The 22,229-nt window shown below is 37.2% G+C and overlaps 1 protein-coding gene across 4 annotated transcripts in view; it reads right to left on the bottom strand.

The window, feature by feature from the left end:
* ENPP2 (ectonucleotide pyrophosphatase/phosphodiesterase 2) overlaps window positions 1–22,229 on the bottom strand; it is a 186,816-nt gene that overhangs the window by 58,770 nt on the left and 105,817 nt on the right. For 3 of the 4 annotated variants that reach the window (XM_027854024.1, XM_027854023.1, XM_027854025.1), the window contains exons 10-12: window positions 15,677–15,742; window positions 14,954–15,026; window positions 7,750–7,858 (exon numbers count right to left, since the gene is read on the bottom strand). In XM_027854024.1, the coding sequence (XP_027709825.1) occupies window positions 7,750–7,858; window positions 14,954–15,026; window positions 15,677–15,742 (248 nt within the window). Of the gene's footprint in view, window positions 1–7,749; window positions 7,859–10,221; window positions 10,378–14,953; window positions 15,027–15,676; window positions 15,743–22,229 lie in introns of all 4 variants that reach the window. The other variant, XM_027854026.1, reaches the window with a different exon arrangement.

The raw sequence follows: 22,229 nt of genomic DNA, 5'->3' as shown, positions 1-22,229 counted from the left end.
AAGCCACATACAGGAATTATATGAACACAATTACAAAATGCTCTTCACAAACGAACAAAAAAAACTAAATAATTAGAGAAATATTATTTATTCATGGATAGTACCAGTTAGTATAACAAAATGGCAATACTACCTAAATTAATTTACTTATGCAGAGCCATACCATTCAAATTGCCAAGAATTGCTTTACAGAGCTAGAAAAATAATAACAAAATTCATATGGAGAAACAAAAGGCCAAGAGTATCAAGGGAATCAATGGGGGAAAATGTGAAGGAGGGGTCCCTAGCAGTACCAGATCTCAAACTATCCTATAAAGCTGGTAGTCATTCAATTTGGTGCTGGATAAGAAATAGGTTGCTCAAATATGTACACAATATACAGAAACAAATGATGTTTGATAACTCCAAAGATACTATCTACTGGGGGAAAGAACTCACTTTTCGACAAAAATTGTTGGGAAAACTTGAAAGTAGGGTGGCAGAAACTAGGCATAGACTAACAATTCATACTGTATAACAAGATAAGCTCAAAATGAGTGCATGACTTAGACATAAAGGGTGATATCATAAGTAAATTGGTGGAACAGGGAAGAAATTATGTCTCAGATCTATAAATAGGAGAAGGAGTTCACACAATACAAGAGATAGAAAGGTTCACAGGAGGTAAAATGGATAATTTTGATTACATAAAATTAAAATGCTTTTTCCACAAACAAAACCAATGCAACCAAAATTAGAAGAAAAGCAGAAAACGGGCGAAAATCTTTGCAGCGACTTGCTCTGGTAGAGATTTCATTTCTAAAATATATAGGGAACTGAGTCAAATTTACAAAAATAAAAGCCATTCTCCAATTGTTAAATGATCAAAGGATAGGAATAAGTAGTTGTCAGCAAACAAAATCAAAGCTAATGAATTATCATATAAAATGTTCTAAATCACTAATAATCAGAGAAATGCAAATTAAAACAAGTCTGAAGTACCACTTCACATCTATCGGACTAGCTAAGATAACAAAAAAAAAAGGTAAATGACAAATGCTGGAGGGGATGTGGGGAAACATGTGTACTAACGCACTGTGAACTAATGAGTTGAAAACTAATCCAACCATACTAAAAGCAACTTAGAACTATGCCCAGAAATTTATTAAAGTGTACAAACCTTTGACCTAGTAATATTGCTACCAGAGCTATACCCCAAAGAGATCAAAGAAAGAGGAAAAGGACACATCTGTATAAAACAGCAACTCTTTTTGTTATGGCAAAGAATTTGAAACTAAGAGAATGTCCATCACTTGAGGAATGGCTGAATAAGGTATGTTATATTGTGATACAATGCTATTGTGCTGTAAGAAATGACGAAGATGTTTTCAGAAAAACCTGGGAAGACCTGTATGAATTGATGCAAAGTGAAGTGAGTAGAACCAGAAGAACAATCTACACAGTAACAATATTGTCAAGATAACCAAATTTGAAAGACTCAATAACTCTGATCAACACAATGATCCAACAATCCACTACAATTCCAATGGACGCATGATGAAAAATGCTATCACCTCCAAATAGATAACTGATGCAATCAGAATACATATTGAATCTTTTTTTGATTTTTAAAAAAACATGGCTAATGCAGAAATATGTTCATCATGACTACAAATATTTGTAATAGGTTTTCTTTTTCTTGCGTTCCCATTGAGTAAGAGTGGAAAAGAATTTGAAACAAAAAAAAAAAGAATAGAAAACTCAGAGAGAGAGTAAATATTTCTTTGGGTAATTTGAAGAGACTTAAAACCATAACCTGGTTAAAATCAGACCTACCAGACCTGGTTTACTGCTTTTTATCCCAAAACATATTATCACAAATATTCTCTAGTCTAAATAACTCCATAAAATACCACATGATCCTTTGTAAACAAAGAGCTAAATACCAGACTAACCAAGATCTGGTAGGCCCTAAATCAGTATCTTATAGAGCCCTTGGTCTAGAAATGTTTTTTTGAGTGAACAGAGAGGGAAAAGGCTGATTAAAACTGGTAAAACTTTTATTTTACCTCTAAGTGCCTCTATCCAGCTCACAGTTGACATTCTGAGAGAACAGAAGTTCTGTTATATGACAATATATGCAAATATAACTCTCTATATATGGAAATGGTATATCCTCCAGGAAATGTTTACCAAGAAAAGTAGGAAGGCCAAGCATTTAGTAAGAGGAAGAGACAACAGATGGATAGCCTGAGGGGTGCACTCCAACCTGTACCCTATTAGGAGACCTATATTAAAGGGTCTAACACAATGGGTAGATATCCTATGGAGGATTTTAGAGAATCACAGAATTTTGGAGTTGAAAGGGACCTCAGAAGTCACTTTCTACAACCCATACACAAAGTCAATTCCCCACTTTTTGACCCCACTCTATGACTATCTGATAAGTGGTCATGAAGTCTCTGCTTGAAAATAACCAGTGAGGGGAAACCCACTATCTCCTGAGGCAACCCATTCCAGTTTTGTACCACTCTGATTATTATGAAATTTTTTTCCTGAAATCAACCATTAATCTGCCTCTTTGTTATTTCTACCCAATGGTTTTGCTCTCTGGAGCCCAACAAAATAAGCCTAAACCCTCCTCCACATGAAAGCCCTTCAGAAACAATAGCCATCTTTACCAATCTCCCCTTAATATTCTCCTCTCCCATTAAATATCCCCCTTTCCTACAATTGATCCTCACATGGCATGGACTTGAGGTCTTTCATCATCCTGCTCATTCTCTTCTGGGTAATCTCTAGTTTATCAAAGTCCTCCCTAAGCTATGACATCCAGAACTAGAAGCCATGTAGTCTTAATGTAGTATTGACTTATAACGAGTTTGTGGTCCATTAATATCCCTATATCATTTTCAGACAAACTGCTATAGAAGTCTGCCCCCCCATCTTCTTCTTATGAGGCTGACTCTTTGTACCCAAGCACAATCTTTACGTGTATCCTTATTGAATCCCATCTTATTAAATCCAGTCCAATGCCCCAACTTGTCAAGATCTTTTTGGATCCTGATTCTGTCATCTAGCATATTAGCTATCCCCCCCCCAAAGTTGTATCATTTGTACATTCGATACACAGATTATCTAATGACTTATCCAAGTCATTAATAAAAATATTAAATAACACAAATCTGCATTATACTACTATGCAGGCAAGCATAGACTTCGTAGAAACCTTAGAGATCATGGGTAAGTCCTCTAACTTAGTCCTTGAGGGAGGTGGTATGGAATTTTCCATTTCCATCCATACCACCTCCCTCAAGGCCTGAGTTAGAAGAGCTACTTTGTCTTCTCACTTCCATAGTTCTCTCTATTGCACCAGAATCTTCACAGAATCACAGAATATTGAGGGGGAAGAGGCCTCAGAGGTCATCTAGTTCAACCTGACTCTGAACATGAATTCTTTCCACAACATCCCCGACAAATGGTAGTCTAGGCACTATTTAACACCTCTCAAGACGGAACCTACCAGCTCCCCAGACAGCCAATGCTACTTTTGCATAGAATTGTTTTCCTTACATCAAGCCTAAATTTATTTACATAACTTTTACCTATTCCTGCCTTTTTGGGCCAAGCAGTACTAGTTAAATCCTTCTTCCACATGACTGTACCAATGAAAACATTATATGGGTAGAAGAAGCAAGCTCACTAAGTCAGCAAGTAAACCAATTCAAGCAACTAATGAGTGGACAATCAGTGAAATTCATCAGAAAGGAAAAGGCAGCAAAGCAATAGAACCAACACCACTAATAGTGACAACTAAAAAATACATAACAAAAGTAATAATTGGCTGTGAATTAAGACCAGAGCACACACAACCAATAAAAGTCAGATGTATAAACTTACTTATGACAAAACAACTAGGAGGAGACTTTGGATTAATTGATGATGATGAAATACCAAATATTTTCAAATTCATGACATCACACAACCTAGAACCAACCATGAAAAGCTATATAGAAACTTGGGGAAGAGTCCCAAAATGGGAGGAGAAATGGGCAGATCCTCACATGCCTACAAAAGCAGCAACAAGGGACAGCTAGGTGGCGCAGTGAATAGCACACTGACCCTGGAGTTAGGAAGACCTGAGTTCAAATCAGGCCTCAGACACATGATACTTACTAGCTGTGTGACCCTAGGCAAGTCACTTAACCCCGCCAAAAAAAAGCAGCAACACCAGAAGAGAGCTCAGTCTTTCACTTCCAAGATTGGCAACCAAGCTGGGACAGTAGTAGACAATGAGGACTTCAAAAACAGCACGATCGAGATGTCCATTGACTGGACTGAGTTCCTGGAAAAGGATCTTGATGCCAAACCTTAAGAGACCTCGAGAAGGTAAGTTACTTTCCACATTAAACTAACTATATAAAAGTATAAGAAAACTAAATATGTACTTATTATTTTAGGTTGGGTACCACCAGGATACAACTATCTGGGACCTGAAAACACACTCAAAGGAAAGGAACCAAACAACCCAACTGACAAAGCAGCAAAAGAACATGATGAAGGATACTCACAACTATCAGAACAAGGAATAAATCCATACATCTTTCATAACCCAACAGATGACAAATTCATAGAACAAACCAACCAAGCAACTGACTGGGGTGGAAAAGCAGCAAATTCAATCTTCAAAGCAAAGAAAACGCTACTACCAGAAGCACCAAGACCACCAAAGGTTAAAAAAAAACTAATTACAGACACTTCAAAAGTTACAAAGAGACCTACACAAGGAAAAGTTAGAAAGCAACCACCAAGACACATTTTTATAAACCGAGCAAGAAGAAAAAAAAAAAGACAAACACGGAAACAGCAGAACAAAACCAAGAAAGTGACTCTGACATACAAATGGCAGGAGCAGCAACTAATATGGACAATGCTGGAAACACTGGGACACAGGGTGGATCTGGGGGATGGGGGGGTGGGAGTATTACTTGAAGATTTTATTAACACAACTGAACGGAAATTTGATAATGAATATGTAACCATAATATGTCATGCTAGTAGACAAATACATTTAAACATGCCAGAACAAGAATACTATAGTTACCAAAGAGTTGCAACTACACTCGATAAGCCTTATAGAGGATGGCAAGATAAAGTCATGGGCAAATACTAACACCATGATCTTTAATTGATTGTAATGCATGGGGTGTTTGGATGAATTCAGCAGATTTTCAACATCTAACAACAATACGTAGTTAATTTAACCTTGTATCTCTAGAACAAGAACTATTTAACCTAGCAATTAAAATAGTTACAGAAACAGGACCAGATGCAACAAAAGTAAAGCAATAGAACAATGATCTTACAGGGACTATTCAAGTGGCTGAGGACACAACATAATGCCCTGGGGATCAGATAGTGGCTTACTAACATCACTTCCCATCACATGGGAAACCAACCAACTAAAACAATGAGGCTACTCCACAAATTTCCTAAATACATTTGATAAAGGAGATGCACAGAAAAACCCAAAAGTAGCACCAGGAACAGAACACTCACATTGGCAATTCTTAACTATTGAAAATTCTATTCCAACAGAGATGATGAGAACAGGAGATCATTTTCCAACAGGAATATATCACTTTAAAACAAAACCAACCAGATTAACTGCAATCTGGCAAGACCAAAAAAAAAACTAGGAAGAATACATACAATTCAGGTCAAAATGCTACAATGAAAGATAACATAGGATGGAGAGCTGGTAGCAGAGATCCAAACCAATTTGCAGAAACCATAAGACAAAGACAATTGAACTGTGGAATGAAATTTCCAGAATGGGCATTCATAAAAGGACCAGCAGTACAATCAGGACCAATAAGAATAAAATTAGGAAATACAACAGAAAGTAACAATAAGGAACAAAGAATAACATATGATTACAATCATGGAGCAAAACCAGGTGACCCAGAAAAATGGTTAACAGACCATTAATGGGCTCAAAACCAATGAGTAGAGACAGGAGAAAACTAGAGACAAGATAAAATAACTAACCAAGATGTCACAGGTGACCAAGTATATACAGATGTAGGTCCACTAAACACTTACACTCCATGGACAGCATTAGATGATCCAGGACCAATGTATCCTTGGGGAACTACATGGGACAAACAACCAGATACAATGCACAAACCACTCCTAAGAGCAATTGCACCATTTACATGTGAAAATAATCCTCTAGGTCAAATATTTGTTAAACTTCTTCCAAACTGGACAGATGATTTTAATGATCAAGAAGTCTCACAAAGTAGAATAATAACTTGTGCAACATTCTTTTGGAAAGGTAAATTAGTACTAAAAGGAAAACTTAGAACTCTACAGCAATGGAACATGCACACTTTCCACCAAGCAGATATAAGTAATGGAAATTTTTGGAAATTTGTACCAAATCAAAATGGAGTAATGAGAATACCATTCATGAAAGGAAGAAAAGTAGCTCATATAATGTATTAGATAGTAACTTACTGAAGAAAACATTATATATATATATATGTGTGTGTGTGTGTGTGTGTGTGTATGTGTATATATATATATATATATATTTAATAATCTCAAAATCAAAGGTTTTTAAACTAGAACAAGTATTTCTGTCTATTGGAAAGTAACTATGCATATGCTTTTATTAAAGGTGAGTGAGTGGAAATGGCCTATCTAGACCTATTATTACAAGTTACTTAAATTGAATAATTTAAGTAACCAAGTTGCTAGCACTCTCTCGCCATCTTATTGCTTTTTCTGAAAAGACCCTTTCTGCCTACTGCCATTTCCTAATAGGTTCTGGAACTTCCCTATTGAAAATAACTGGCAAATATGTGTGTGTGTGTGTGTGTGTGTGTGTGTGTGTGTGAAAAACCCATTTATACAATCAGTGAACTATAACATATTTTCAGAGAGAAATTGAGATTTTTAGAACAGTCCTCAGCATATTATAAAGCCACAGCAAGATTGTGTTTTAGATTAAAATGGATGCAGCACCTGCTTAGCTCATATTGATCAAGAAAAAGGCAATGCATTATTCCCCCAAATCTAGTTCATGCAAAATCTAAATGTAGCCTAAAACTTCACTCAGTAAAACAATAACAACAAATGTGACCAAGATAGAGGTTAGGAATAAAAATAAATAAAACATCTTTGAACTGGAAAAATATAAAAAGACTTTCACATGGTAAATTGGTATCAATATGGTGATTTTGCATAATTATTTTTATGTATATTACATTGCAATATACATCTATAAGACATATCCTAAAAGATTTTGTTGTGGACCTGTATGACCAGAGAAAGAGGTAGGGCAGTTATGTAAGGAGAGTATAAGATAACAGATAGCCCAAGTTCTGTACTGATATCTATGAAAAATTAAAAGAAGCAGAGAAAAATCCTTGAATATAATAGGCTCTGCCTCTATGGAAGATTTTTTAAATGGACAAAAAAACAACACATGATGAAAAAGCACAGAAGGATGAGAAGATGGGAAAAAATATCAATTGTAATTAGATGATGGATTCATTTAAATACTGGAGTATTTTGTTGGTGGAGGGGTTCCTTTCAAAGATCTTTTCCTCTTATTTTAGAATTATCATCTATATTTAAGAGCAGTCTATAGAAACTCCTCACTCATTGGTTATCAAATATTTTGTTTTTGCCCTCACCATTGACATTAACTAAGGAGCTGTCCTTTTAAAAAGTTTATTATATGGGGGAAAAAGACTTTACCATGGTCTCCAACAAAGATGACATTAACACAACGATGTAGTTTCAGTTGTTTCAGTCCATCCATTAACTGTCCCACAGTTTTGTCAATTTCCCTCAGAGGATTTGTCATCTGTAAAAAATGTTGAAGAACAACCAAGTCAGTTCTTGTCTCTCTGCTTTCCTTTCCTTATTTCTCACTGATCTCCCTCCTTAGAAAATTCTGGAGTGTAACCTTCTGTATCAAGAGGCAGAGCTTTGGCTGGGAAGATTTTTGTCACTAATTATTAGAGAAACTGGGGCTAATTACTTCATGGTAACTCATATATATGTATGTGTGTGTATAAAAATACACACACATATGAATTACTAAGAAGGAAGAATTTTTTTTTTGTTTTTAAAGATGTACTGTCTCTTGTTGTTTTTTAAAGTAGAGTTTTTAAAATGTAATCTTTTAAGGATGAACAGAAATAGTCAAACATTTGAGGCTCCCAAGGGACCGTGAGAGATAGTAACCAGGGAAAACAAGATCAACAAAAGAGAAGAGTAGGTTCTTTTAAAGATGTTTCAGCACCAAGGACAGCACATGACACACAGTAGGCACCTAATGCTTATTGAAGTGAAGGTATTCCAAGAATGATAAGTGTTTACTTTGATACCAAAGCTTTCATCATTTATGAATTAGGACATTATCAATACAATGGTATCCATACAACTTTCCAAATATCTTTAATATCATTTTCATGAAAAGAAAGGCAGTTCAGTGAATCCTAATAGTGGAAGATTTTCTAAAAATACATAGTATAATCATTTTGACTTGCAAGTTCTTTCTGCTTTACTTTGAAAAGAAAATGTGTCCCTTAAGGGTCACGATGTAGTTGATGGCATACTGGACTTAGGACTCAAGAAAAGTCAACTATGAATTGGGCACTTAACTTTCTAATTTTCTACTTACAGATGACTGAAAACGAAGAGATTAAACTAAATGACTTCTAAGGTCCCTTCCAGCTCCAAATCTATGACCCTATAAGCAGTTTTAAACAAAAGTAAATCTTGGGTTTGTTTTATATGGGTTTTTTCGTTTATCCGATTGAAAAAACCTCAAAGCCCACTTCTCTGAAGAATGTTTTCAAAGGAAAAGGACCCCAATCTGATCTCCTACCCTACTGCTTCCTTTCAAAATTTTAACCTGTATGCACACAGGTCTGGCTTTTTTTAACTTCAACTATTAAATAGAACTTTTTTTCAGACAAGTTCTTAGACATGTATATGAAAGTATGTTTTACAAATTTTACTACTTAGATAAACTTGCACAACTTTTGAAATATCAGAAGATATCACATGGAAATCATTTTCATTCAAATAATACACTTACTTGAGATTACCTAAAAGCTCCATTCTATTAGTATCTCTTTAGATGAATTAAAACTTCTCCTAATCTAGTTGCACTGAGAAGATTAAATCCTTCAAGATGAGATGCAGCATCTGAGATTCTGTTTCAAAGCAAATGTCACTGGAAGTTTCACCCTGAAAACTGAGGAAAGAACTCCAGATACTCCCAGATGTTCTGACTGATAATGTCCTTCTGAGAAAACCCTGCCTGAAATTGTTGTCTAAAGAAAAAGGAATTAAATAGAGAGATTGGCAAATCCCTGTTGCTGCCATCAGTAGCAATGAAGAATTCTTCCCTCCAAAGAGTGCCGAGAATACAGACCTAGATAAACAGGACTAAGTTTGGACTTTGCTGTTTATGAGACACTAACTCACAAGAAGTTTGAGGTTACACAGACAAACAAAAAAAAAGAACCTTTTGGGCTGTTTTAGATGTTCTGGCAATGTAGGTATTACCCATCAATACAAGATTACACCAAGAATACTCTCTCTTGTTTACTCTTTATTGCTGTCTCCACCTTTCATGTTCTAACCTGAAAGTGTGCTTGGTTACAAAATTGCCAAATGATTCAAGCCAACTGTTTTAAGGAGTTTTCTCCTTTTGAGGTCAAACTATGCTTGCTGTCTTCCTCCTTCCCTCCCTGTTAGAAAGATGTTGTTATTTAAGATTGAGCAAGTAATAATTTTCTTTGGAAAGAAAGCTTGGAAAGTCCCTTTTATCAGAGGACCTAAGTCAGGTCAAATTATGAAAAACTTCAACTCAAAGCAATAGTTTTCTGAATATGTTTTTTTTTAATTCAGATGTAAAACTATTTTTGGTAGAAGCAAGGTGGTGAAGGGGAGAAGCATGCTTTTCTAGACCGATGGGCATTCAAAATGTCCTTCAAGAAAGCTTTTCATCATATCCATCTGAAGCAGGAAGACAGGTTTGTGTACCAGATTCTTTGGACCCTGAAAGCCAAATGGACCCTGAAGATTAAATGAAACTTTGGGCAGACTCCCCAACCAGGAAGTAGCACTACCACTCTAAAATTCTAAGGTACCAAGGAGAGCCTTCACTCTGGCCTTCCTGACATAAAGCTTTGGAACAATAGGTCAACTTACTTTATCCCGACGGGCTTCCGCAGCATAATGGGCCATCCTATGTAATTTTCTTCTTTGTTTCTTTGGAGAAGCAACTGGTCTTTCCTGTCTCCTCTTAGGAGTTAGCTTCCTCTTAGGTCTCTTAGCCGGAGTAAGAGGGGAGCCATAACTACTCTCCTGTACTGGCGGAGAGAGATGTCTGGACTCAGAAGAAGCCTGTCACCCCCAGGGGGCAGAGAGTACAACTAACCCTTCGCCATTTGGTGTCAGCAGAGTCTTGACCAGAAAGAAAAAGCCTTCTTAGACAACAAGGAAGTTGGTACAAGGGACAATTTAGGGACCTCTTGCAGATAGGAACCCCCTAAATTGTTCTTGCTGGCAGGGTAGCAGCTTTTGCACTAATAGCATGAGTATAAAGGGAATTTGTAATTGAAATGAACTTCGGGAGCCCATTTTATGAATAAACACTCATGTGGGTTTATATTAACAAAGGAGGCCAACTTTACAGAGGAAATCATAGGGGAAGTTAGAGAAAGAATTCCTCAGCTGGTTGTATCAATTAGTTGATATTTCACAGCCTGCGAAAGGTCCCCTTAGTTATAGAGAATGCCCTATCTCTGGATAACTGGTTTATCTGGGTTCTGGGCTTTTTAACTTCCAAATTATTTCTTTTGAAATTAGGGAAATTCTAAGAGAAAATCATTAGGCCCTGTGGAAGGCACTGTGGTACAATGGAAAGAATACTAGATTTGGAAACAAGAGGACCTGGCTTCTAATCTCACCTCTGCCACCCACTACCAGCATCATCTTAGATAAGTTACTTTGCCTCTCTTAGCCTCAATTTCTTCCTTTATATAATAAGAGGGTTAGATTAAATGATCTCTAGGGTCCATTCTAACTCTAAATTGATGATCCAATAGGCTAAGGGCCACATAGGATAGGATCCACTCCAGGATCTAGTAGGTACCTATCATGATAATGGTCACTGTTATTGGGAAGCATCAACAAAAAAATATTCCAAGTGTGGAATTAGCCATAGAGGCAAAAAAAGTCATTTTTAGTCTTAAGAAAACCTTGAGATAAACTCAGTATAGCATATCAGAACCACAGAATCGAGAAGACGTCACTGCTATCATAGCCTCTGTATCTGATCCTTAGACGAAGGAGTTCTAGGTCTAAGGCTATCGATAATCATTTTATGACTACTCTCCATAACTCAACTCTTAGAGTAGCTAACTCTTGGAGTAATAACAACATTTTTAATATACTAAAATGTCTCTTTTCAAATTGGGGGAATCCTAAGACAAAAATCATTAAGCACTTTTAATTTCTGATGACCCCTGGAGGAAATAGTCTACTTAAATATTTTCTACCAGAAACTACCTCCTTTAAGGAATTTGGAGGAAGGGGAGGTCAGTGGAGAAGAGCTGTAGAAATCTGTTTCTGAGAATTGAGAAAACAATTATAGCTAACTGATCTTTTGGGGCTCTTAATCATTGGAGTAAAGTGGGCACCCTTCTCTGTTGGTGCTACAAAAGTGAATTTAAAATGCCATTTATTTTAGGACTGCCTAGCTGATTTTATTGATTGGGCTGGTCACAGAGACATTTGAATGCAAGAAGGGAGAAGGGGAAGAACAATGTTAGTGTATCTAGGGAGGCAGGGGGGATCTGCCATGCTAATTCATCATTTTCAGGACAAGCATTGCAAAAGGAGATTCTGTTGGCCACTCATCCCTCTCATGGTTGTAGATTTTGGAAGGCACAGCCCCATAGACCTCGGTTTTTTAAAATGCTTCAAGCTTTCAAGCAAGTCCAAATGAGAAGAGTAGCAAGAAGGAAAAAGAGGAGTTTCCCATTTCATGGTTCCCAAACACATTCAGCAAGAGCTCAAATCTGCCCATCAGACTCCAGGCCATTTGCAAGAGACCTGAACATTCTGAAGACTCCCAAGAGTCATTCCAAGACAGCATGTTAGAGGAGCAGCAAGAATAGGTTTTAGTTGGAACAGGTGTTCGTCCAATGATTATGTTGCATAAGTTTCCTCCTTCAAAAGTTAGAGGGAGAAGAAAGCTAAGTTCTCATTAACCAGCCATTCTCTAGCCTGACTTGAGAAGAATTAGCCTAAGGTTATTGAGAGTGGAGACAAGGGAGGGCTATTGGCCCCTCAAAAGTATGCTAGGCCATCTGAGGAGGATAGTAACTAGTCAGCCAAAGCTCTGCCTCTCGACCTGGAAGGGCAGCCTACCAGAGTGTCACTGAGGAAGCACAGAAGGTAAGAGAGATCGCAGAAATCCAAAAGCAAGCACATATCTGAACATTCACCAGTACACTGTGAAACCAGGAGCAAAATCCTATTGCAGGAGTATGAGGTTTGATAAGATAATTAGTATCTTTTTCATGGAAAGCTTGATACCTGTAGTCAAACAAAGTGCCAACTTGAACTTCAAAAATAAGCAATTTGTATTTTAGGGTGTTTTTAACCAGACATAACTTCAAATTCATTCTCCATATCCATTCCTTTACTTTAAAACACAAAATCATACTTTACCTCATAAAAATCCTTCAGATCATCAGTTCCTTAGATGAACCACACAATACTTTTAAAAATATATTACCAGAAGACAGCATTCATTTGCCATAATCTTGAGCCCAAAGCATGTATTCAACAGAAGAGAGATTTTGCTGAGTTGTCTTAGTTGCTCATTTTACATGGGTAAAACTTCTTATAAGTCTTTGCATCTCCTTCATTGATTGAACTATTCCTTAAAATACAGAACTAATAATTCAACAAGAATCATTCTTATCCAGTTAAATACTAGGAGGTCAAACAAGCCTCCAATTGTATTCCTGTAGATGACAATCTTAGTCATTTGTCATCTATGCTTCATAAGACTGAGGCAGCAACCTATTGAGGAAAGAGCCTGGACTGGCTGAATTCATGAAATCTGGAAGCCACTTCCTTCATAACCTTGCACAATTCAATTGACCACTTTGACATTTGGTTTCCACATCTGTAAAATGGGGATAATAATACACTCTTCTACCATATTAGAATATGCTTACTCTAAACAATGTAAGCTTGGTATAATTCATAGCATTCTCATGGAATAGCAGAGACTCCACCAGTCTCTGATAATGAACATTTTCAAAGAGATTGGAAACAGAGGTAAATTCTTACAAAAAAAAAATCTCACGACTTTAAGTGAAGAGGGATAGAAAACCATAAATACATCAAATTGGTTAAATTTGCAAAATCCACAGAATTTGGAAAATGTCTATACTGAAATGTCAGTATAGAGCATCATTTGCCACTAATGCACCACCTAAAAATATTCATGGGAAAATACTCTTAGGATTTGAAATTACATCGATAGGCATTGTAAAAGAAAAAGTCTATAATCAAAATTCCTGGGTACCTAATACAACGGGAATGGCACAGTTCTCCAATAGATTAATTCCAATTTAAAACTGTCATTAAGAGCATTCTGTTCCTCTTAAAAAAGAGTTTCAGTTTTGGTTACCCAAGTACAGCCATTCTTCATCAACTCCTCCCTTTTCTATTCTTGCCCCCTAATCCAAATCACTTTGCTCCAGCAATTCAACAAGTATGGGAGTGCTTTGCACATAGCAGGCATTTAACAAATATTTATTGAGTTGGATTGAAAGCGATGGTGTAGTGGAAACACCAGACTTCACATTAGAAGAATTAGGTTGGAATCCCAGCTTTATCACAAACGAGCCATATGACCATTGACAAATCATTGAACTTCCCACACTTCAATTTCTTCATTCATAAAATAAGGCTAATATGTACCCTATCTACCTCACATGGCTCTCATGAAGCTCAAATGAAATTGTGTATATAAAGCACTTTTTAATTCTAAGGGGATAGGTACTAAACCTATGATTTCACTAGATTGGGGAACTCTGTGGTGAGGAAGCTCCCTCTGCCAATGCAAGTAGAGCAGTTTTTCTGTAACTAAGTCACTGAGATATTAAGTGAATTGTCCGCGGTCATAAAGAAAAGATATCAGAGGTTGAATTTGAACCTAGCCCTTCTTTGTTCCTAGGCCACTCTCTATACAATAAATTACAAATTTCTCTAATTGTGTAATTGTGAACTATTATTACATTTTTATTATCAGACTCAATCTTTGAAAACTTGAGAGCATTTTTCAAGTGTCCTTTTCACCTTCACATTCCTTTACATTCTAAATTCAAGGATTAAAAGCACTCACTTCCAAATCATATACACAATAGCACAGAGGCAACATAGTGTATTGGATAAAGTCTGAGCTCAGAGCCAGGAAGATTTGGGTTCCAATTCCATCTCTGACACTATCTGTGTGACCTTAGGTAAGTCCAACTCTAATAGATGAGTTGTAGGTGGAGGGAACCCATGCACTGGTAGTTCCCTCATGATGAAGAACTTGTAGAGCTTTCACATATTTAAATATATGCATCATTCCAGGTACCATTACCCATTTTTTAGAGTACCAATTTTCAGACCTGTTTTTATTAACACAATATGACCCAAATTTTCTCTTTATGAGAGACAGACATCTTAAAAGTCAAGCCAAGTGATCTTAATTTTTTAAATGTTTTTGGTTATAAACCAACAATAGAGATACACTACTCCTATAAATCTACCATGTCCCTTGCCCTAAGAAGTGAATCAGGTATCACAAAAGGAGAACAGAGAATAGTCCAGTGACACCTGTCCCTCTCAGGTAGATTTTGAATATACTAACCTCAGGGCCAAATGGGCCATATTTATGTCCAGCTGCATCTGGCTGTTCAGAATAGAAGGCGTAGACAGAAGGCCTACAAGAAAGATCAGACATCAGAATCTCTCTCCCAACCCCAAACATACCAAATGTCCTCTCGTGACCCAGCAAAATACCCTCTCAAATGAAGTTAATTAGCCTCCCAACCACTGTTTCTATTATGGAAAACTCATGAGTTTTTCTTCCAAGAGTTCCGCTCCTCCCCACCCCCACAACACAATTTAGCAATTAGTCACTCTATAACTTTATTAAGTTATCAGAATACATGTGGTGAAGGGCACCAGGCAACATTCAAGAGAGTACGTGACCCAAGGAAAACCCATATGGACCATGGGAGCTATATCATGTAAGAATTCTTTATTAAAGTCACTATTAATTCTTAACATTACCTCAACCCTTAGGGTGCTGCTCGTACATTTCCCAAAGCTCCTGATTTATTTAAGCTGGGTTACAATTAATAGGATAAATAGTTGATGTTAATCCATGAAATTAAATGTTCTTTGATAATCAAAGCCTATTCTATCCCTCTTAAGGAACCTGTGACATGGTTAAGATTAAGAGCCATACAACAATAATACCAAACATTGGCTAGAATCCTGGTTTAATGTTTCATCTAGTTTTCCATGTAATTCAAATCCAAAATGGAAATTTACAAGAAAGAGAGAAAAATGGAGGACAAAAAATTACCTTTCATTATCTGGAAGAGTAAGCCACTGCAGTATTGTTAATATTCTTCTCTCATGTGGGATGATGCTAGGGTTCAAAGACACACACAACACACATAGTTAATGCAGAATTGCAGAAGGAGAAAAAAAAACCTTGAAATATGATGAGTTTTTATGTTGCCAGTAGGCCAAGCTGATCTTATTTGTCACAATCTGTTTTCACTTGGCTTTAGTAAAAATCCTCTTTCATATTAATGTTTAAATTCGTCTTTCCATTTGCCACGTTCCACATTGCTCAACTTCTGCCACAGAACACTAAGGTTGGAAAATGTGATTCATGGTCAAATTGAGGAACCTTCTTGATCAACGTGTAGTCTAGAGAGGCAATGTGTAATAGGAGAGACAGCAGTAGGCTAGGAGCAAGGAGATCTGGGCTATAGTCCCAGGTCTGTCATTAACTATCTGTGTGTGTCCTTAGGCAAAACATTTGACTTTTCTGGGCTCCAGTTTCCTCCTCTCCAAAGTGAGAAAGTTTGACTATGATATTTTGAACATGCCTTCAGGAATGCTCTCTACTTTATAGGGAATGTAGCTATAATTATAAGACTTTGGAAAATAATGCAATTTTCCTCCATATTGACTACCTTGCTCAAACTGGGAGCCTGTATTGAACTCTATACCTTTAAGAGCCCGCAGTAGAATGTAAACAACTGAAGGGCAGGGAATGGTCCATTTCTTGTCCATATAAACCCTAGTGCTTGTGCACATAGTCAATAAGCATTTCTTAAGTGCCTACTATGTACCATGCACTACGTACCAAGCTCTGAGGGTACAAAGAAAGGTAAAAGACAGTCCCTGCTGTCAATGAGCTCCTGGGCATAGTAGATTACTTGAATTCAATTTCATTAATATGACAGCATTTTAATGCATAAAGAAATACAATAAAGGGTCCCAGGCTCCCTTTTTATGTATTAAGACCTGGAAAATAACATATTTCTTACTGGTTGTTCCATTCCAAGAGGAGAAGCAGCTGTAGGTGCTAGAGGTATATAAGGTGAAAGTTCAGATGAAAGGAAGGAAGAAAGGAAGGAAGGAAGGAAGGAAGGAAGGAAGGAAGGAAGGAAGGAAGGAATAGAAGAAGGGAAGCAGGGATGGAGGAAAGGAGAGAGGGAGGGAAGGAGTAAAGAAACAAAAAAAAGAGGTTTAACTGCATTTAGTTTACAAAAGAAAAAGAAAAAAGAAACCAAAGTCAAGTTGGTTTACCCTTTTAGGTTTCAATTTTTTAATCTATTAAGTGACAGTGTTGAACTGAATGATCTCTGAAGTCCCTTGAAATTTGAATTTTAGTCACTTAATTCCTTAAACTCTTCCTGGTTGTTACCACAACAGGCATCTCTGTGGGTAGATTACTTAACTCCAAGTTCAAGTATACTCTGACTCCCTTCTTTGGAGTGTGGTCTTCTATGTTACATGCTAGATTTACTTAGAGATGGAGATAGTGAAATGATGATTAATCTTTAAGCTAAGTAATTCCATAACACAAGAAAGTCACCCTATCTGAACATGAATATTACATATTTTGAATTCCTTTCAAACTTAGAAAGGCAAAAGTTGTATAGACTTTAATCTGACTCCATTCTAACTTTAAAACTTACTCAGTTTAGTGAAATCAGTATCAGATATACAAATGATGGCAGAAGTAACCCACTTGATTCAAAGTTAAAAGGAACTGATTAAAACATATAGCTTAAATGCATTTAGTACCTCTTATGAAACACTATTTTCAGATCCAGAAAAATGATATTGGTAGGGTATGTACCAAGAAGGCTACCTTTATGACAGAAACAGAATCTTATTGCAAATAGAGTGATTCTAAAATCCAACTAATAGGGTAGAACATTAGAGTGTGGAGAGAATAGTACAGGATAGAGACAGAAGACTTGGGTTCCATGCCTAGCTTTGTGACTGTCTGGCCTTATGACCTCGGACAAGTCATTTTACTCCTCAGGTCTTCTCAGAGCCCTTAATTGCTAAATAAGGGGATTAGACTAGATAATATCTAAGGTCTCTTCAAACTCTAAAATTATATGATTCTTGCATTTTAGACAATGTGTGAGATGCCTATACATGACTCAAAATATGGTCCCTGACTATTAGAAGTTTAAAAGCAAATACTTAACAAAAACAAAATAGCCTCAAAGAGTTTTGTTTATCCAAACAGAAGTCTAAGCATATTTTAATATTCCTGTTTTATTTTCCCTTAATGCAATACAGTGTTGATGCTGAATTCGCAAGTATAGGGGAAGGGTGGAAAATCCATATGGTAGGGTGGCAAAAGATAAAAGAAATAGTGAGATAAAAGAACAGGATAAAACTTTAGAAGTAGGGAATAAGGTATATAAGGAAATAAGGTAAAAGGATCATAGATCTTAGCAAGAACAGATCTTCAAGTTCATCTTGTCTAGCCCACTTATGGCATAGAAGAGGAAACTGAAGCCAAGAGAGATGGTAAGTGACTTTCACAAGGTCACACATAGAAGAGCCAAGACACAAAATCATGCCCTATGACCCCCCGATTCAGCACTCATCCCACACTGATGAAGAACCAAGATATCTCCTCTAGTTAAGGTTAGGAGGCAGAAAGCTTAAATACAAAGAAAAAAGTTCAGTAGGAATATGTTCAACATGGTATACCTAAGTAAAGGTAAACCAACATATCCAAAATATTCAATATGTAATGGATGATGGTGTCCCAAAAGTCTTAGTGCAGCTTAAGCTTACTAATGTCTTATTATGGTGTTTGTGCATCATTAGCTTTAATAAGCTTGAACTGCACTAAGACTTTTGGGACACCCTGTATATATACTGCCATGATGGTAGATAACAGACACAAGTCAGCCACACACACACACAAAAAAAATGTATTTAAAAGGCTAGAATCATACTAGATTGAGGTAGTGTGGTGTAGTGGATAGAGAAACAGCCTTGGAATCAGGAAGACCTTATTTCGACTCCTTCCCCTGATACATACCAGCTGTATGACCCTGAACAAGTTACCAAATTTTCAATGCCTATAAGCAATTCTCCAAGACTAGAAGGAGAAAAAAAAAGTGCTCCTTTACAGTGGTAGGAATGCCCTACACTCATGATATCACAGGTCCAGTAGAAAAAAAAATGGTAGACTGCACTATCTGTAAAATGAGGTTCAGATACCTACCCCACATAGTCAATGGTCACTCATCAATAAGTACTTATAAGGAGTCCACTATATGCCAGGCACTGTGCTAATCTCATGGAGTTGCAAGGTTTTTGAGAATCAAATAAGATCATGAATGTGATGGGGCTTTAGAAAATATAAATCACTATGCAAAAGTAAAATATAATTAAATCAAATTGTACTATATTACTATTAGGGAGGAACTGAGTACATATATATATACACATATATATATGTATAGACTATATCTATATATATATATATACATATATATATATATATATACACACACAGAATCCAAAAAATGATGGCATTGGCCAGGCATTTATTACAGTATCACGCACAGTTCAATAGAAGAACTTAGAGGTCATAGTAGAAAAGTCCCAGATGTTAAAGAAATCAAGATGCCATCATTTTAATGATGGCAAGGATCTATTTCCATGGGCCAAAAGGCCTTAATATTGAGACGCATGACTCATTCTTGTGAGTTACAAAGAAAGATGATGTATACAAACAACTTACATTCATATGGCTCTTAAAAGCTTACAAAGCATTTTTCCCCCATCAACCATGTGAGTGAATAGTGCCAGGGTTATATTACAAATGAGCAGACTTCGGCTCAGTGGTTTGCCATGGGTAACATAGCTAACAAGTATCAGAGCCAGGGCACAGACTCAACTCGAGTCTTCTTCCACCAAGGCCAATGTTCTTTCCACTACTTCACATTGCCAGTCAATAAACGCATGTGGTCTGTTTGTACAAGAACTACACACAAGAGTAGAAGGTAGGTACTTATGGGCAAGACAAATATTTTCTCCCTTCAAAAGAAACAAAGATCCTGTGAATCACTCACAAATAGATGAGTGTCAACTATCTTTATAGAGAATCCAGGGAGAGAGAACTGTAGTAGGATCTATGGCTACAAGGGACCCCACAGACTATCTAATCTAACCTCTGTCATTTTACAGTTAAAGAAACTGAGGCCCAGAGAGGTTAAATGACTTGCCTAAGATAACCCAGATAGTGTTAGAGATGGGATTTGAACCCAGGTCCTATAACTCCAGAGACAATCCTCTTTCCACTATACCACATACTTCAACAAATGGAACTAATTCCATGTTAGGGTTTTTAAAGGGAAGATGCCCAAGAATCATTCTGGTTCATAAGTTACAAGTAATAAGACTGCTTCCTTTCATTCTCCCACCTAATTTAGACCAATCTAGGGACAATCATGCCCTCTCCTACCCCAAAGCAGAATAAACAAGCAGATAGCCCATTGCTGTTATGGAATACTCCATTCAATAAAACAAAACATTCAGCACCTATTATGTACAAGATGCTGTGCTAAGTAGAACTTCTGGATTCTGTGTAATTCAAAGGGTCCTTTTGTCTTCAAGTGAAAAACTCTCTTGAGTTAGCTTTTGGTCACTATACCCATACCAGCACCTGAACCTCTTTTCTGAGCAAGGGTGTTGCCTCTTTCTCTTTGGCTGATGGTTAGGCCCTTTGAAGATCAAATGAGATCGCAGGTGTAGCAGGGCTTAGAAAAGTATAAAATGCTATGCCAATGAAAGGTATCATTAAATCAAATTGTACTGTTACTCTTAGGGAGGAGACTGAGAATAATATTGAGAATCCAAGAAATGATGGTGTTAACTTTACTTTATACACTTAATTACTTCCCCTCCCTTCTCAATGGACTGTGTTGCTAAGCCACCTACAGGCGATTGTTCTTATAGAAATGAGTTCTACTTATCATACGAGCCCTTCTGGAACTGAGAACACTGATATTTCCAAATTAGGGACAGGAATTCATAACCAAGGATCCTTTATAAAGAGCCTGGTGGTAGGTGGCACATGGCTGGTATCTCTAGACAGTTTCAGAGACCACCTGAATGTTAAACTGAGGCGAGAAGCCCACAATATATTTCCAAGTTTATTTAACATTCATTCAACACATATTGATAAAACACCTATAATGTGCTAGGCACCAGGGTTACAAACACAAAAACAGAATCATCCTTGCCCTGAAGGAGCATGCACTATACTAGGAGGAAATGACATGTGCACAAATGAGTTATTACTAAATGTATACAAAATACTTTCAAAGCAATTTCATAGTGAGCAGAGTACTAACAACTGATGGGGATGGGGGGGAGGAGGGCAACTCAGAAAGAGCTCACTTAAAAGGTGGCACTTGAGTAAAACCTTGAAGGGAGGTAGGAATTCCCAGATGTGAGAGAGGAGAGCATTCCAGGTATGGGGGGACAGTCTGTAGAAAGGTAGGGAGTTAGAAGATGGAATGTCATGTACAAGGAACAGCTAATAGGCCAATTTGGTGAGAATGTAGAGCACATGATAGGGAGTAATATGAGATCAGTCTGAAAAGAAAGGATAAATCCTGACCAGGACCTTGAGAAAGATTCCCCTTCACTTCATGCAGCACATAAACTTTGATGTGGGCTTTGTTGCCCCCGAGCAGCCAATAAATGACAAACCAAACTCTGAAAAGTGTCTCCTGAGCCTTAAGGTACTTTGGGACTTTAGGGATAGAATGTGAAATGATACTCATGATGGCAAAAATGGAGTCCATTCCAGTGAGTCTATCTTTGAGGGAACCCACTTAACTTCTCTTGCCTTCCTCCTCGGCTGGCAGGGAGTACCCTGGACTCTAACTGGCAGCAACGTGTGGTGGAGGAGGTGGGGACTTCAGTGGCAGAGCCTTGTCTAGAGTTCATTAGCTGTATGACCCTGGCCAAGTGACATAATGACCCGGTATCAGTTTCCCATCTGTAAAAAATGGCAAAAGCTGACCTAAATATTCTCTACAGCCTTTCCCAGATGCAAAGTTCCATGATTTTGATTAATCTGGAGAAGTAACTGGTGAAGGATGATTTTAATAAGAAGAAAGCACTGGGTTTGGAGTTAAAAGAATATGAATTGAAATTGAAATCCTTGCTCTGCCACTTAACGGTTTTCTGACTGTGAACAACTACTTCACCTTACTGATCCCCAGCTTCCTCATCTGTGTTATTAATAATAGTATTAGTAAGATTTAATATGGTTAGTGACATTTATAATATGATTTTATTTGATCTTCACAACAACCCTGTGAGGCCAGTGCTATTATTATCCCCATTGTTTTTTAGATGAGGGGACTGAGACTGAGAGAGGCTAATTGACTTACTCAGGATCACACAGCTAGTAAGATTCTGAGGCAAGATTCAAATTCAGGTCTTCCCAACTCCAAGTCCAGTACTCTATCCACCATGCCACCTACCTATTAGTTGCTGTTGTTGTTGTTGTTACTGTTCAGTCATTTAGTTGTGTCTGGTTCTTTGTGACCCCATTTGGGGTT

This window comes from Vombatus ursinus, unplaced genomic scaffold, assembly GCF_900497805.2.
Source record: "Vombatus ursinus unplaced genomic scaffold, bare-nosed wombat genome assembly UNPS02010284.1, whole genome shotgun sequence".
NCBI classification, from domain to species: domain Eukaryota; kingdom Metazoa; phylum Chordata; class Mammalia; order Diprotodontia; family Vombatidae; genus Vombatus; species Vombatus ursinus.
This window is presented reverse-complemented; position numbering and strand designations above follow the sequence as displayed.